This window comes from Molossus molossus, unplaced genomic scaffold, assembly GCF_014108415.1.
Source record: "Molossus molossus isolate mMolMol1 unplaced genomic scaffold, mMolMol1.p scaffold_m16_p_7, whole genome shotgun sequence".
In the NCBI taxonomy this organism is placed as follows: domain Eukaryota; kingdom Metazoa; phylum Chordata; class Mammalia; order Chiroptera; family Molossidae; genus Molossus; species Molossus molossus.
Window position 1 is genome coordinate 13,789,562 of NW_023425401.1, and position 15,370 is coordinate 13,804,931.

At 36.3% G+C, this 15,370-nt stretch overlaps 1 protein-coding gene across 1 annotated transcript in view; it reads left to right on the forward strand.

The window, feature by feature from the left end:
* Positions 1–15,370, forward strand: part of SKAP2 (src kinase associated phosphoprotein 2) — a 179,748-nt gene that overhangs the window by 97,149 nt on the left and 67,229 nt on the right. Inside the window, exons 5-7 of the mRNA XM_036247317.1 lie at positions 1,473–1,550; positions 2,580–2,663; positions 14,964–15,088. Coding sequence (XP_036103210.1) covers positions 1,473–1,550; positions 2,580–2,663; positions 14,964–15,088 — 287 coding nt within the window. The remainder of the gene's footprint in view (positions 1–1,472; positions 1,551–2,579; positions 2,664–14,963; positions 15,089–15,370) is intronic.

Consider the following 15,370-nt stretch of genomic DNA (forward strand, 5'->3'; position numbering starts at 1 on the left):
GTTTCTACAATTTATTCCTTTAGCTTGTTGGTGGAACACATCCCCTATATACACAGTTTGTTTTTATGGCAAATGTTTCAAGACATTTTAGAACTCTTGAGTTATCTTTTAAAAACAGTAGCCTTGTGAATAAAACACCAACTTAACTATAAGAAAATTTGGATTCCACTACTGCCTTTCCCCTGAGTTGCTAGGAATACAGTAGGCACTTGATACGCGTGTATTTGAATCAACCGGGACCTTGTTGCCATTGCGCGTTTCAGATTCCCTAATTGCAAGTTGGAAGAAGACCTGTTCCTTGCTTGCTCTTGTAGGGTGTTATTTTCAGTGTTTAATATGTCGAGCTGCTTCAGAAAAGTAGGACTGTTATATAAGCAATACATGTTCATGTTATAAAAGGAAACTAGTCTTTGTCAGTGCATCTTCTTAAATGGCGGCACACTACTGATCATTGTAGGTATAGTGATAGGAAGTCTAAGTGATGCGGCAATTTATGTTTTTTAAAGAGCAGTTACTGCTTTTTATATCTTGTTACAAAATTTCAATTTCTGTCATCAAAAGTATTGTGTTTATATGTTTATGGTGCTATACAAATCAAATCGTTCTTTTAAGATCTTAAAATCTGGGGGATTGTGGGGAGGATGAAGAGGGTAAAGGGGGTCAAGTATATGGTGATGGAAGGAGACTAGACTTTGGGTGGTGAGCACACGTGGAGTATACAGATGATGTATTATAAACTAGTACACTTGAAACTTACATAATGTTGTTAACAAATGTTGCTCCAATAAATTTAATTAAAAAATATAAAGTATCTAAATGGATTGCTATTAATAAATTTTTGTTTATAAAAAATTTACAAGTGTATTAAACAAATCCTAGATACTGGACAAATAGCAAAAAAGTTTAGACAAATGAATTTCTCTGTGAGTACAACCAGGAAGAGAGAAGAGAATATTGGCTATGGACTCAGAGAAACAAATTTTAGCATTTGTTTTGAGGGAAAAATCACTTTATGTTTTACTTGATAGGAAGAGGGACATACAAGTAAGAGTCAACATGTATCAAAATTCTTGAAGAGTTAATCCAACATAAATAAACAAACTTACATGACTTATTTGAAATCGCCAACTTCTCTTTCGTGGTTTTATTTCATTTATTTATAATGGTTTCCTAATCCTTTCCTTAGAATGTAGATCGAAAAGTCTTGCCCTTTAGAAATCATTCAGTTACATAAAATTGCTATATTTAGGGACATAATTATTAAGATATAGGAGTACAGAACATTTCTTCTTTTGCTCTTGAGATTTACAGGAGGCGGAAAGGGACTAGTCTATGGAATGGATCTGAAACAAATCTAATAAACTTGGGCTTAATTAATTTGGGTAATTAAAAGTACACTGACTCTAATGAGACCTGGTACTTGGTTTTTCTAAAAAGGATTATTCACTCCTTTTCTCCTCTACTTCCCACAGGAACCCAGTGTCCTCCGATTGCAGCACAGGACCTCCCTTGTGTTTTAAAGGCTGGCTACCTTGAAAAACGCAGAAAAGGTAGACTGAAAGATTCTAATGAAAAAGCTCAAAATGGTTTTATCCTTGGATAAAAGATGCTTGCACTATACATGTGGAGTCAATATTCTCTTTAGATGATTGAAGAGTTCTCAGACTCTAAGATCTGGAGAACATTATCCAAACCAAAAAAAATAGAGCTTGTAGCTCTAAATAATTTTTATAATAAAACATTTGATCAGGCTTTTAGTTATCAACCTCAGTTGTTTGTAAATGATTCAGGAGCTGTTTTCTGCCCCTTAGAGGGAGGTGAGGGCCACGATTGTAATCCCAGGGATGGGATTTCTCACCATTATCCCCTCACCAAATAACTGGTTCTCCTGCACTTGACCTACGTACACCGTGTCTGCTGTGGTCCAGGTCAAGCCTGGCCCATTTTCCAGCATTTTCTATGATTCATTCAGTGTTCCTCTCTGTTGGCTATGATAATTGGGAGTTGACCATATGGTCTCACTCTTTCAACACCAATATATAATGGAAATGAACTATGGAGGTGGTGTTATGATATGGGAAATGAAAAGCAGAAAGTCTCTTTATTACTATGCTGCTTATCTCTCAGGGAGTCCCTTTGTGCCTTTCTATTTATATTCCATTTGCTTTTCTTAGCTCTCTTAGCTGACTTTTAAAGCTGAAAGAGATAATAGAAATAATCTAGGTCAACTCCTCCCCCTTCTTTTTATAGCAGATGAGAAAACGAGACCCAGATGAATCAGTTATCTCCAGGCTGTACAGTCAAATGCTTTTTGACCAACCCTGTCAGGAAAATGTGTTAGCCGCGCTGTGCTGTTGATACCATAAACGTAGCAGCTCTATCTCTGCTTCACGTTATTTTCGCTTTGTTTTTCTCTCTTGAAAAGAAGATACAAATGAATTAGTCCTAGAATTTTAGAGCTAAAAAGGAACCTTAGAAATCATATTAACTCATTTATCCTTTTACAATAAAGAAATGATATTATGTTTATATATGTTATGTATATTGTCTAAACTGTTTCCTTTCCCCCTTTATTGTAGATCACAGCTTTCTGGGATTTGAATGGCAAAAACGGTGGTGTGCTCTCAGTAAAGGAGTATTCTATTATTATGGAAGTGACAAAGGTAGTATTGGTTTCGGTTATCTCAACTTCTACTGCGTGAGGGCTTGGGAGCCATTTTTCACACACACCCCCTTTTTTGGTACAGAGTAAACTGAAAACAGATGGAGAAAGAATAACTGAGAACTTTAATAATTATAGTCTAAGACTGATTTATAATTTTATTTCATTATTTGACAAATTCTCCAAATTCCAGAATGCCCTAAAAGTTAATACAATTATGTTTTATTGAATTAGCAAAGAGAGTAAAATAACTTTCATCTATGTAGCCTTTCACCTTAGGAAATATTTATCATCCAGGCTACAGTTAGAGAATCTCTGGAAAAGTTAAGACCATTAGGATTGTGAGAGTTTAGCTATCTAAGCACTTTAGCTATGTTAACTTGTCTAACTGCAACTGTTAGGTAAGGTACTATTATTAGCCCCATTTATTCTACTATTTGGAAAACAGAAAGAGGTCATGGCCACAGAGCTGGTAAATGGCAGATCTAGGCTTTGAACCAAGCATAATGGTTAGAGTTCGTACTGTTAACCCCTATTGTCACTATATTAATTTAGAAATAACAAGAAACATTTTGTAACTTCATTTGCTAATTAACAAATCTCTTAGTCATAGTTCATATCATTTTAAGTTCATTATTTGAACAAATAAAGTCACAAAATATTGAAATTTAAAGAGTGTAAGCTTTTTTAGTTTTGATATTTCCTAGGAAAAGAAGGTCAGAAATTGAATATTATAAAGTAAAGGTCATATAGAAATAACTAACATTCATTTCCATAAAGAATACTTAAGGAGTGAAAAGACATAAAAGTTTATTATCACTGAATTTAAGCTTTCCTATGGAATTCTTATCAGTGTTGTCTGTAAATTTATGCTTTATTTGACATTATTTGCAGATTTTAGCATTTTTTTCTTATTATAAAATTGGGTAGATATAATGGATGAGTCTATTTCAGATAAATTTGAAATACATACATGATGCTAGAAGTTGATCTCACCTTTTGCTAATTGAATTAACAATTTAAGAATTAATTTAGTTGGTAGTTTGTATTCTGTCACTAATTTACAATATGTTCAACTGTAATAATGGCATCAATGAAGTATAAACTACAAATAACTGTTAACAGGCAGTCTTCTTTCTTCTGCTAAGGGTAAGTGATTTTGTCTGAAAATTTAGAGTCCAAGTTCAGTTATGATTATCATATGTCATTAATGTGCATTACTTATTATAGAAATATAATGTTGAATAGTACTGTGAATTGAGATCAAGCTTTTACTTTTCTGTAAAGAAATATCCTTGATTTTATAAGGCCAAAAGAAAGAGGTTTCATAACCTTATGACTTTGGTCAGTTAGGCTTCTCACTTCTAATTTCTTTGACAATCAACGAATACTAATGTCTGTTTCCCCCATGCTCAGTCCTAACTGGTCTATACCAACTGTTAGATCAAATATTTGCAAGTTTCCAAAAATCTAAGGAGTGTTTATATTCATTTCAAAGGTTAATATTCAATAAATAATTTCGAGGGGCTTTTTGGGGGATGGGAGGTATTAGTTAAATTCCCATGTTTAGTTTTATTTGATGAGACCTTTTGGTAACAACATTTTGTAATTTGTATTTTAACCACTTTGTGATCTATTTAGCCAGCTCCACCACCACTGTTCTAAAAAATTTACTATTCTAGCATTCCTTTTTTATGTAGATATTTGAAGATCTGGTTTATATTTCCTTAAATTCTTCCCTGTCTGTTACTATGAAGCCTCCTGTTTCCATGGAGATTTCAGATCTGTACTTAGTGGTTTTTTTTCTTTGTAGCTGCTTTCTTTGGAATTCGTAGCCAGTTCATCTCCTTTTAGGGATTTGAAGGGGAAAAAAAATCTATCTTTAACAATTTTAATTGCTTGTTTGTTATGATCCTAATTTCCTTCCTTTGTATCTTTTTCTTTCCAGAAAAATTTATGTGTCACATGAAATTTTTATTTTCTTTTGTGAAATTGGATAACTGATTTATATAGTCTTGTTTACCGTGTGAACCATTTACCTAAACTTTGGAAAGAGCTATTTAGATATATGAGAACTATAATCCTCCAACTAAGCAGGATTTAGATAAATGGATTATAAAGACATAGAAGGAGTTGATACCACTTACTAGGTTAAACTGCACTTTGTTACTGTTTGACAGATACATAGTTCATATTTTCTAACATACTGTGTGCGCCAAAACCATTTTGACCCATCAAGATAGTAATGGCTTAGAAAGAGCAGTGCCAGCCTCCAGGGTAAATAATGCACTTACCTTTGTATCCATAAATATTATCTGTATTTATTATTCATGGCCATTTGGGGCCCATAAGTAATAAATAAATATATATATATATATATATATATATATATATATAGAGAGAGAGAGAGAGAGAGAGAGAGAGAGAGAGAGAGTACATATTTCATCACTTCATAAAATTGCATCCACCCTTTCATCTCCTTTCTCGTCCTTTGATTGTTCGAATCTCATTCATCGAATTTGTTTGATCCTAGATGCTGAGACTGCCATCACAGTAATCATTCATTGACTCATTTATTTATTTGTTATTTGATAAATATCTATTGGCTACTTGGTGGTTACGAGGCACTGGGAATCCAAAAATAATCCTGCCTTAAAGGTACTCACAGTTGTTGTTTTTTTATCCTCACCCGAGGACATTTTTCCATTTTTTGTTCAGGTAGAGTGGGAGGGAGAGAGAAGAACAGAGAGAGAGAGAGAAACATCGATGTGAAAGGAACACATCGAGTGGCTGCCACCCGCACAACCGACCAGGGTCGGGACAAACTGCAACCGAGGTACGTGCCCTTAGCGGGAACCGAACCCGGGTCTCTCTGTACCGCAGGCCGACGCTCCAACCGCTGAGCCAAACCGGCCAGGGCAAGGTACTCACAGTTTAAGGGAGAGGAAGTTGTGGGATTGGAAGTGGGGGCTGGATGGATAAACTGATCATTTCAACCAGGTATAATAAGTGATTTAAAAAAATTTTTTTCCCTTTATTGATTTTAGAGAGAGAGGAAGTGAGAGAGAGAGATAGAAACATTGATGAGAGAGAACATCGATTGGCCGCCTCCTGCATCCCCCCCACGGGGATCAGGCCCACAACCTGGGCATGTGCCCTGACTGGGGATTGAGCTGGCGACCTTTTGGTGCATGGGTTGATGCTCAACCACTGAGCCACACAGGCGGAACTATAATAAGTGATTTAAATAAAATGTCTGGATCACAAAGGAGGAGTGGCTAACTGCCCAGGGGAGCAAGGGAATACTTTCTAGTGGAGACGATGTCTGGCCTTAAATAATGAGTAGGAGTTTGTCAGGTGACAAAGGGTACAATGGGCATTCCAGGCAGGGGGATAGCAGAGAGTCTGAGTTGAAAAAGCCTTGGATGAGATCAAAGCTGGAATCAAGGCAGAGCCTAGAGAGAGTGAAGGGAGGGACACATAAAGCTAAAAGGCTGGGTCAGGATCTGATGAAGCATAGGGCTTTATGATGAGATTTAGTTTTTAGGAAGTAATTGTAATAGTATTGTGGAGGATGGATTGGAATGGAGAGAGACTGGGTCAACAGAATCATTTAGGAGGAGACTGAACACAGTGTAGGCAAGAGAGGCTGCTGAGAGGCGGATTGAAGATCAGTGCAGACCCCCCTGGCTCTAAATTCATGCTCTTCCCACAGCTTGGTTGTTACCAGCCCCTTCAACATGCCTGTAAATGATGGCTCATTGAGGGACCTGTTGCAAACTCATGTTTTATGTTGTTTTTCCATTTTTCTTTTTAGCCTCCATATGATCTTGAATCAGCATTATGAATGTTACTTACCTCTTATCACTTTCGAAAGGGGAGTAGTTTGTAGTATTTTTTTTTCTCACTTAAGAGGTTTTATTGCCCCTATCCCCACTCTCCAATTAAAGCAAACCTTAGCTCCATCCAGCATGTGGCAGCTGCAAGTAGCCTGGGTCCCACGAGGTCATCCTAAATGTATATCAAAAGTTATTTATTACTCAGGGAGTTGTAACTTTTTCTGTGTTCTATCTTTTCAATGTAGAATAAAATTCATTAGCACATTGGGCTTAATGCAGATAATTTAAAATAAGACCTTTAGGTTGGCAAGGAAATAAAATGTTTAATTGAAATTGACCTCTCTGCTCTCTCACTCCCGCCACAACCTCACCACTGATAAAAATAGGATAAATCTGTTGAGTTTGGATGAAAATTATAAAGCATCTTTTGATGTTGAAATAGCCTCAAAGTTCTCTGTGCATATTTTAAAAATATTGTTAAAGGACAGAGTGTACAATTGTCTGTTGTTTTATAACAACAACTTTAGTAATAGTCGTAAAAGCTTACCTTTTTTTTCTGATTCATTTGATAGAGGCATCAGCATTTTATAATTGGGTGAGAATATGTATAAAATGTGTGAGTGAACTCAAATTTTAAAAGTTTATGTTATAATTTTCATGTAAAGAAAGATAATACTTTTGTTATTCTTTAAGAAAGGAGAATAAATAGTTAATTCTACTTTTAATCAAAATTATTGTAATTTTATAGACTTTGGGGCCTTTGATATGCAATTATTAACTTTACAGTTTATCACAATAAATGTGAAATAAAAGGCCTTTATTTCTGCCTTTATATATAGTTAAGAGACCTTGTAACAGTATAGAGACATTAAAATGTACATCTGTTGTTTCATAGACTTTTATAAACATGTAGAAATATTCAGGTACAGACTAAGTCCTATAAAGGGTCTGATGATGACAAGTCATGTTGTTTGCAATAAAACAGGACACAGTTTGATTTAAACTATATCTACATCCATATATAGATTGAAGATATATAGAGATTGAAGGCAGATATATTTTAAATCACACTGTGCACTGCTATGACTATTATATAAATATAGATATATGGATGTTGCTGTATCTATCTGTGTATATAGAAAGATAGATACAGCAACATCTATACCAATAGACTTTCTTTGAACATCTATGTGTCAAGCTATTATTAATACAAAGCGATATAATACATTGGCTCAGAGGAGTGGGCACAGAGGATCCATAAAACAGTATGATATGTAGAAGCTGGCTCACTGGGGCAGTAGGTGAGTAAGGGCTGTGATTCAGGAAGGGATGGGGTCAAGTTGTTACATGTCAGGAGTGTGGCCTTTCCTGTCTAAGGGACAGTTAAAGATCGTAATCATGAAGGTAAGTAGATGGCATGAGAACCTCTGATTGGATGTTGCAAAGATCACATTGACAGCTGTCAGGAGAATGTGAAACTGAAGGCAAGCTGTGTTCTGAAGCTGAGAGTAACTGAGAGTTCAGAGAGGTTGTTTACCACCTGAAGTGCATGAAGGAGCTGCAGGTTATTTATCTGAGACATGTTAGCCATGTCCTTTATTCCCCAGTTATCGTAGGAGGATATGAAGCTGGTCTCTGTGCAATGTGTATCTTAACAGAAGCTAAATGTATGATCATCTAATAGACCATATCATAATTAGTATCTGAATTTTAGTTGTAGAGAAAAACAATAGGTATAGTTTAAAAAGTAGAAACACGACTTTAACTTCCCATTTTACAAAAATGCCTGTAATTTATTTGTTCTCCATACACAGCTACCTCATACTACCTTATTTTTTTTTTTTTTTTTAAATCTTAATTGTTGCAAGTATTACAGATGTCTCTCTTTTACCCCCATTGACACCCTCCTCCCACCTCCCCACCCCTGCCTTCACCGCGCTGTTGTCTGTGTGCATACTACCTTGTTTGTAATCATGTTTATACCTGCGGTTGAAAATGTCTGGCTGTGCAAAAAAACACTTGATTTTTGTTTTAAAGAAAAAAAGGTTTTGAAAATTCCTAAAATTTCTTGTACCAGATTATATGAGCCAAACTTTCAACCCTAACTAACATGCTTCCCTCTGGACCCATACATACTGCCTTTGTTTATTATGCAGAGCCATTTGGGGCCCTTAAGTAAAAATATATATAATTTGATATTTCCTCACAGTATAACTCAAAACACCAGAAGTATATTTCTGAATTAGCATTAGCAGCTGTATTTCTGTGTGCTGTATAAACAAGGAAAATGTTCAGATATCTTTAATTGAGGGCCTAGAACAACTTGTTAATCATTTTGATAAAGTTTATTAGAAGGGTTTAGTATTAAGGTGCGTATTATCCTCTCACCTGCTAATTAGATGAGCAATAATACTTACAGAGATAACGTGAGTTTTTCAGTAGGGGAAAAGGCTTTAAATACAAGAAGCAGACGTCAGACATTTCAGAACACATTGCATATCTTTCTGTTCACTAGCCGTTGGTACCAAGTTAGCATTCTTGGTATAAACAACAGAAACCAACTTTGTTTAACCTCATAGAAAAGGAGACTATTGGGAGAATATCGCTTTCAGACAGAACTGATGGGAAGGCTGAACAGCCGGGCTCAGAAAGCAGGCAAGGACTGAGGGCGAGACGCTAGGACTTCAGCCCCACACATCGCCTAGGGAGACACTGCTGGGACTCTGCCGCTGTGCACTGACTGAGCTCTCCCTGATTCTTTTGTTACTCAGTTCAGCTGTAGGTCCCAGGCCGGAATATCTGCTTGGCTGATCGGGATCAGGGAAAATCCCCCTCCTCCGGCATCTGTGATGGGAAGTTGGCTGTGCCCCTGACAGTTCCGGGAGTAAAATAGGAAAGATGCGTGGATTCTGGGGATCCAGAATGATGAGTGCCCACCACTTATTGGGATGCTAAATGATTTAGAGTTATTTAGTTGCTGTGTTTATTTATTTATTTATTTTAATACTCACCTGAGGATGTTTTTTCAAGTATTTTCAGATGGCGGGGGAGAGGGGGGAACATCAGTGTGAGAGAGAGTCATCGACTGGCTGCCTCCTGCACAACCCCGACCAGTGCCGGGGACAAACCGCAACCGAGGCACATGTCCTTGACCGGAATGGGACCCGTGACTCTTTGGTCTGAGGGCCGACGCTCTAACTGCTGACCCAAACCAGCCAGGGCTGTTTATACTGTATTTAAAATGGTAGGAAAGTAGTTGGTGTTTTAAGCACATTTTCTGAGAGCCCATAAAGAAGAGAAAAAGTGAGCACATTTGCAATAAAGTAGGACTGGTTGGGTTTTGGTAGTGGTAGTGGGGTGGAGGGAGAAAACATGGGGACAGTTGATGAAGAATGATTTTTAGTTTTTATTTGGGGGGCTCAGTTAATGGCGGTGCCACTTGTTGAGAAGGAGGACAGAAAAGAAAGATCACAAGTGTTCTTTCTTCAGGTGGTCGCCACTGTGGGCCCATAGGTCATTTTAAGAGATGAAACGTATAGTGAGCAGATGGAGATTTGGATGTGCAGTTCTAAAGGTGGGCTAAAGTGGGAATGATGAGTCACAAGCATATTGATAGGAACCTAATCCTTGACACTGGGTGTGGTTGTCCAGGGAAAACTACAGTGGGAAAGGCCGGGATTCAGAGCATAACCTTCACGGCTGTGGAAGAGGCGAATGAGGAGGAGCCCGTAAGGCAGTCTGAGAAAGTGGACCCAAGTTGCAGGAGGAAATGCAAGATAACGTTTATCTTCTCTGCTGAGACTTCATAAATTACATGTTCTAGAACAGTCGCTTTTTAAACATTAAATGTATATCAGAATCACCTGGGGTACTTACTAAAAATATAGTTTCTTGGACTCACCTCCAGAGATTCCTTTATAGCAAGTGCAGAGTGGTAGCCATTTCTGACTTTTTAACAGGCGTCCAAGATGATTCTAACATGAAATGTACCTTGAAAAAGACCTTTCTAGAAAACAATGTGAAATGGTTGAATAAGTAAGACTTTGGAATCAGATTTAGGTTAGGGTCCTGGTTTTTACCACTTACTGGTGGTGCGGCCATGAGGAAATTGGTTATTTTCAGGTTTGTTTTCCCATCAGTGCTGGGGATACAGTAAATACCTTCGCTCTCTCAGAATTATTACGAGATATATATGAGATATGCTACATTAAATTCCTGGCATATAGAAGGAGTTCAGTAAATGTCACTGTCTTTTTGGCACTTGGAAAACCCAGAACACAGCTGTAAACCTAAAAGCCAGTGAAAAAGAGAAAGAAATAGCTATCATTAACCTCATGCATTTTGTTTTGTAAGAGATCAGAGCCACTTGCTTTTTACCTTGAGCCTACTGAATTAGAATTGTGTAAAATTAAGTTACTGATTTAATAGATTTCATTATCTAGGTTTCTCCTGGCAGCCTTCAGTTCTATAGACATTTAAATTCGAACAGCATGATATAGGCAAGGTTAAAGTGTAAAATAGAAGTGGAAGGAAATTTAATAGAGGGACAAACACCTCAGAAATCTTGAGGGCATCAATGTGTTTTAACAATATGAAAAATAATACTCACCCTGGCTGATTTGGCTCAGTGGTTAGAGCATCATCCCATGGACCAATGAGTCGCAGGCTTGATTCTGGTCAAGGGCACGTACCTCAGTTGCGGTTCATCCCTGGCCCTGGTCAGGTTGTGCTGGCTCTCTCACATCGATGTTTCTCTCTGTCTCTCCCTCCCTCCCACTCTGTCTGATGATAAATGGAAAAAATATCCTCAGGTGAGGAATTAAAAAAAAAAAAAGAATACTCAAATTAATACTACTAGATAAGCAAGGAATTGTTAAAGTATGTTTAAAAGAATTGTCTGAGAAGTCAGGGAAGTATATATTTCGAAAGATTTCCATTATAATTACTAATATTTTAGAGTTTGGGCACTTAAAGAAATGAGCTTCTGCTATTTGGAAGTTCACTTAAATAAAATATTCTGTTCATCTTTTACAGTTCTGGGTAGATGAAGTTATGACCTTATTTCTCATGTGATTGGCATGTTACTGTTTTTAGCAATCTGTCTCAAGTCAACAGGTGACCTTGAAACTATCCCTGACGGCACTATGGAACTAAGCTATATGTAAATTGTTATGAATTGCCATCAAATGCTAGGGTTTTCTTCTTTTTCTCTGTCTAGAAGAGATGCTAATGTGAGGGGAGAAGAGCAGAGTCTTATCATAACCATATTTTGCCCATTTCATATCATGAGCTTCTGATCTCACACGGGCTAATTGGAAATATGGCTACTTTTTGGTTATGGATTTACAAAAGCATTAAGAAAGAGTTATGAATGTCCCTCCATTTTCTTCAGCCTTTCTGGTACCATACTCCTACCCCAACTTGGATGTTTATATGATTATGTATCCTCTAATACTCAATAATCAGCTGAATAGGTCTAGCTATTAGTTTCATTTTATTATTTTTACTAGGTTAAACAACACCTTTTGTTTTGTAGACTTTGGTTTTTTTTGGTGGAATGAGATTTTCTTCTGTTATATCTCTGATTATTTCGCTTTTTTGTTACTCTTCTTCCAGAACACCCGTTTTTTTCTTTGGTATTTTTGTTAGTCTTCCATATAGATCATATTCCCTTTAGTCTCTCTTTCTTCTTACTCTTTTTTCTACCTATCAAGGGAGTTTTTTAAGTATATCTGATCTGATTTTGCAATAATGTTCACAATGTTCAACTTTTTATCATTTAAATACATCATTTATTTTGCTGCTCCATTCTCCATTTTCTTATACAGTATTTTCCCATTATTTTAGCAGCTCCATTACAATTTCTGTCTCAGTCATTATTTTATATTATATTGTTTCATCTTTCATCTCTTTCAGAATTATTTTTTAAAGACGCAAAGCAATTTAATGTTTATTTCTGTTTTTTTTTTTTTTTTTTTGTAGTTTGCTCCTGCTTTCTACATCTTGAGTGCTGTGTTATGTTTTTGTATTATATAATATTTTTATGGCACCTGTGCTTGTTTGCTTGCTTTTCCTCTTATCCTTGAACAAGGATCCTTATCTCAGTAATCTGGGATGCTTACTTTTAGATTTTATTAGTGGTTTCTCTCTAGTTCATCTGACTAGCGGCTGCTCTTGTCCTTGCCTTAGATACTAACAGAATATCTGATACATGGTCCCATAGCCTAGATCTAGGGATTTTTTTTTATCTAAAGTGGATCTGCTAGACTAAGGAGGGATCACCTACTTTGGCTGTCTAGGTGGTTATCTTATTCCTAATTAGTCCAGCACGGGAAGTACCTGCTCCCCGCAGAGTGCTGAGTTTACCTATCCAGACACAAACTCCCAGGCCTTACACATTTCTATCCCTGCTCATGTTACATTGCTAAGAATTTAGACCCAGATTAGAGGTAGAAAGCATAGGCTTTAGATCAGATGGACCACGTTAGTGGAGTGATTGAGCACTTGTGCAGCAAGAGAGCCACTTCCTCCATCTGGTCCTTGGTGACCCCGATTTCCTAGTGAATTTAAGGAAATCTCTCAAAATTGTCCTGTATGGCTTTGCTATGTTGCTTCCGACTACTTCCATATCTTGTAGTGAAAATTCAGTCCTTTTGCTCCCTAGTGGATCATTGACTGATGTTTCAGGAGCACTTAAATTTGTGTTGTGTGTGTGTTTCAATGAGAAGTTAGGAAAAGTCTGGTAAAGTGTTACTAGCTTTTGTCTCACCATACCTGTGATGCTCCCTCACTTGTTTCAAGTCCTTGGTATAAATTTGTTGACTGAATGAATGAATGACTTAGTCTTCTTTGAGAATTTTAGAAGAACCAACTGTGCTTAACCATTTATTATTATTATTATTATTGTTAAGTTGTTCCCCAAAATTATTGTTCTAGTTAGGTATTTTGCCAAATATTTCCTGGCAGTGCATTCCATAAGATGTTCTGTGAAAAAGGGTTCTGTGGACAAGTAATTTTGGGAAATACTGCATACTAAATCTTTCTCATAGAAAGTCAATTAATATGTAAATATATTAAGGGCCTCAAGAAGGCCTGCACTAACAAAACCTGTTTAACTTTATTTAATTCAGAATTTCCCAAACATATTTGATCATAGAAACCTATTCGTATCCCATAAAGCACACTTTAGGAAATGCTGTGCTAATTTTTATAATTTTTCTGAACCTCATAGAGCTCATTGTAGACTGTTTCCACAAAGCATACTTCAAATTTTTGAATCTGAATTGTTTATACAATCATCCAAAGAGATGTAAATTATGATTAAGTATAATTAGAATGTCCAGATTTAAGTCAGGAATTGCTAACTCAGATTTCTTTTTCATTTGATATTTTGAACAAGATGTGATCCCAATGACCTTTTAAAAATGTACGTTACTTCAGGCATTAAACTAGTATATTTAAGAAAAGGAGATAAATATTATTTGATGCATTGAGCTGAGAGAGTCCATCACCCCACGATATGAAAGCATTTCTGTATTTCCCCTAAGCTCAGTAAAAACGACAGCTGTCCTTAATTTAATATTATGTGTTAATCTAGGAAATAAACCTATAGCTGTATAACTTTTCTGTCAAAATGGCATAACTGGGTGAAATAGGAAAGCTAATTTTATTTTCAGTTTCAGAGTATCAAATCCATTTTTGTATTCCTGCATTATTTTTCTTTAATATCTGACTAACGCTCAAGTCATCTTTTCTTTTGATACTTCAACATATGGGATTCAAGCGCTTTACTAGTTTCATTGTTCGCTGGTTAAGAAACACCCTCTTTCGGTTTGGTTTGGTAGCTGATGCTTCTCTGCTTGCTTTGCCACTCCTCTCCATGCAAATGCTTCCCTCACGACTTTTCAGGATTAATTTTGCTTTGTTCTGCTTTGCTTTTTAAATTTAATTACTATGAATTTTGGAATATTTTAATAGAAAAGTTGCATTTTAGAGGCTTTGGGGGTGGTGTGTAGGAGGGTGGTGATGAGAAGAGAGAGTGGTGAATAAAGCCCAGCAGTTTTCTCCAGTCAGGTGTTCCCACCGGCTTACCAGATCTGAGAGAACCACAGATTTGTGGAGGGTTTGTCCAGCAAGATCTGAGTTCCAGTTCTTGAATTTTTTCACATGAAAGTATCTTATTTTTACACTTCTTCTGAATAAGGTCGCTGTCTTCAGACTGTTCCTTGGGTTCACTAGTACATCTCTTGTAAACCAGCTCATCCCAAACACTTCTGTACTTTTAGAATTAAAAACAATATCTAGAAGCATTATTTGAACATTATATGATGAAAGCAGAATGACTAAAAATGACTCTTTCCAAGACTTGACAAAGAAAATCTAAATACGTAAAAGATAATTGACTGGGCATTTGTACTCAACTGTAAAAAATGAAATTCTGACTTTCATTTTATCTTCAACAGACAAACAACAGAAAGGTGAATTTGCAATAGATGGCTACAACATCAGAATAAATAACACGCTTAGGAAGGATGGAAAGAAAGATTGCTGCTTTGAAATCTCTGCTCCTGATAAACGTGCTTATCAGGTTGGAGTTTTTAATGTTGTTTTGAAATTAAGTTGATAAAATGTTCTGATTTCATTTATAAAGACATTAACATTTTGTTAAAACAACTCTCCCTGACATGTTAATAATAAAAAATACTGGCTTTTATATATTGAACATTCATATAAGAGGTAATACATTTAAAAAAAAAATTCAGATTAGTTCAAGTGATATCTTCTTGAAAGAGAACAAGTGAATATGTAATTTATGAGTTACTTCATATGTTGCATTTCATGTCTATTTTAATAGAACTGTGTGATTTTT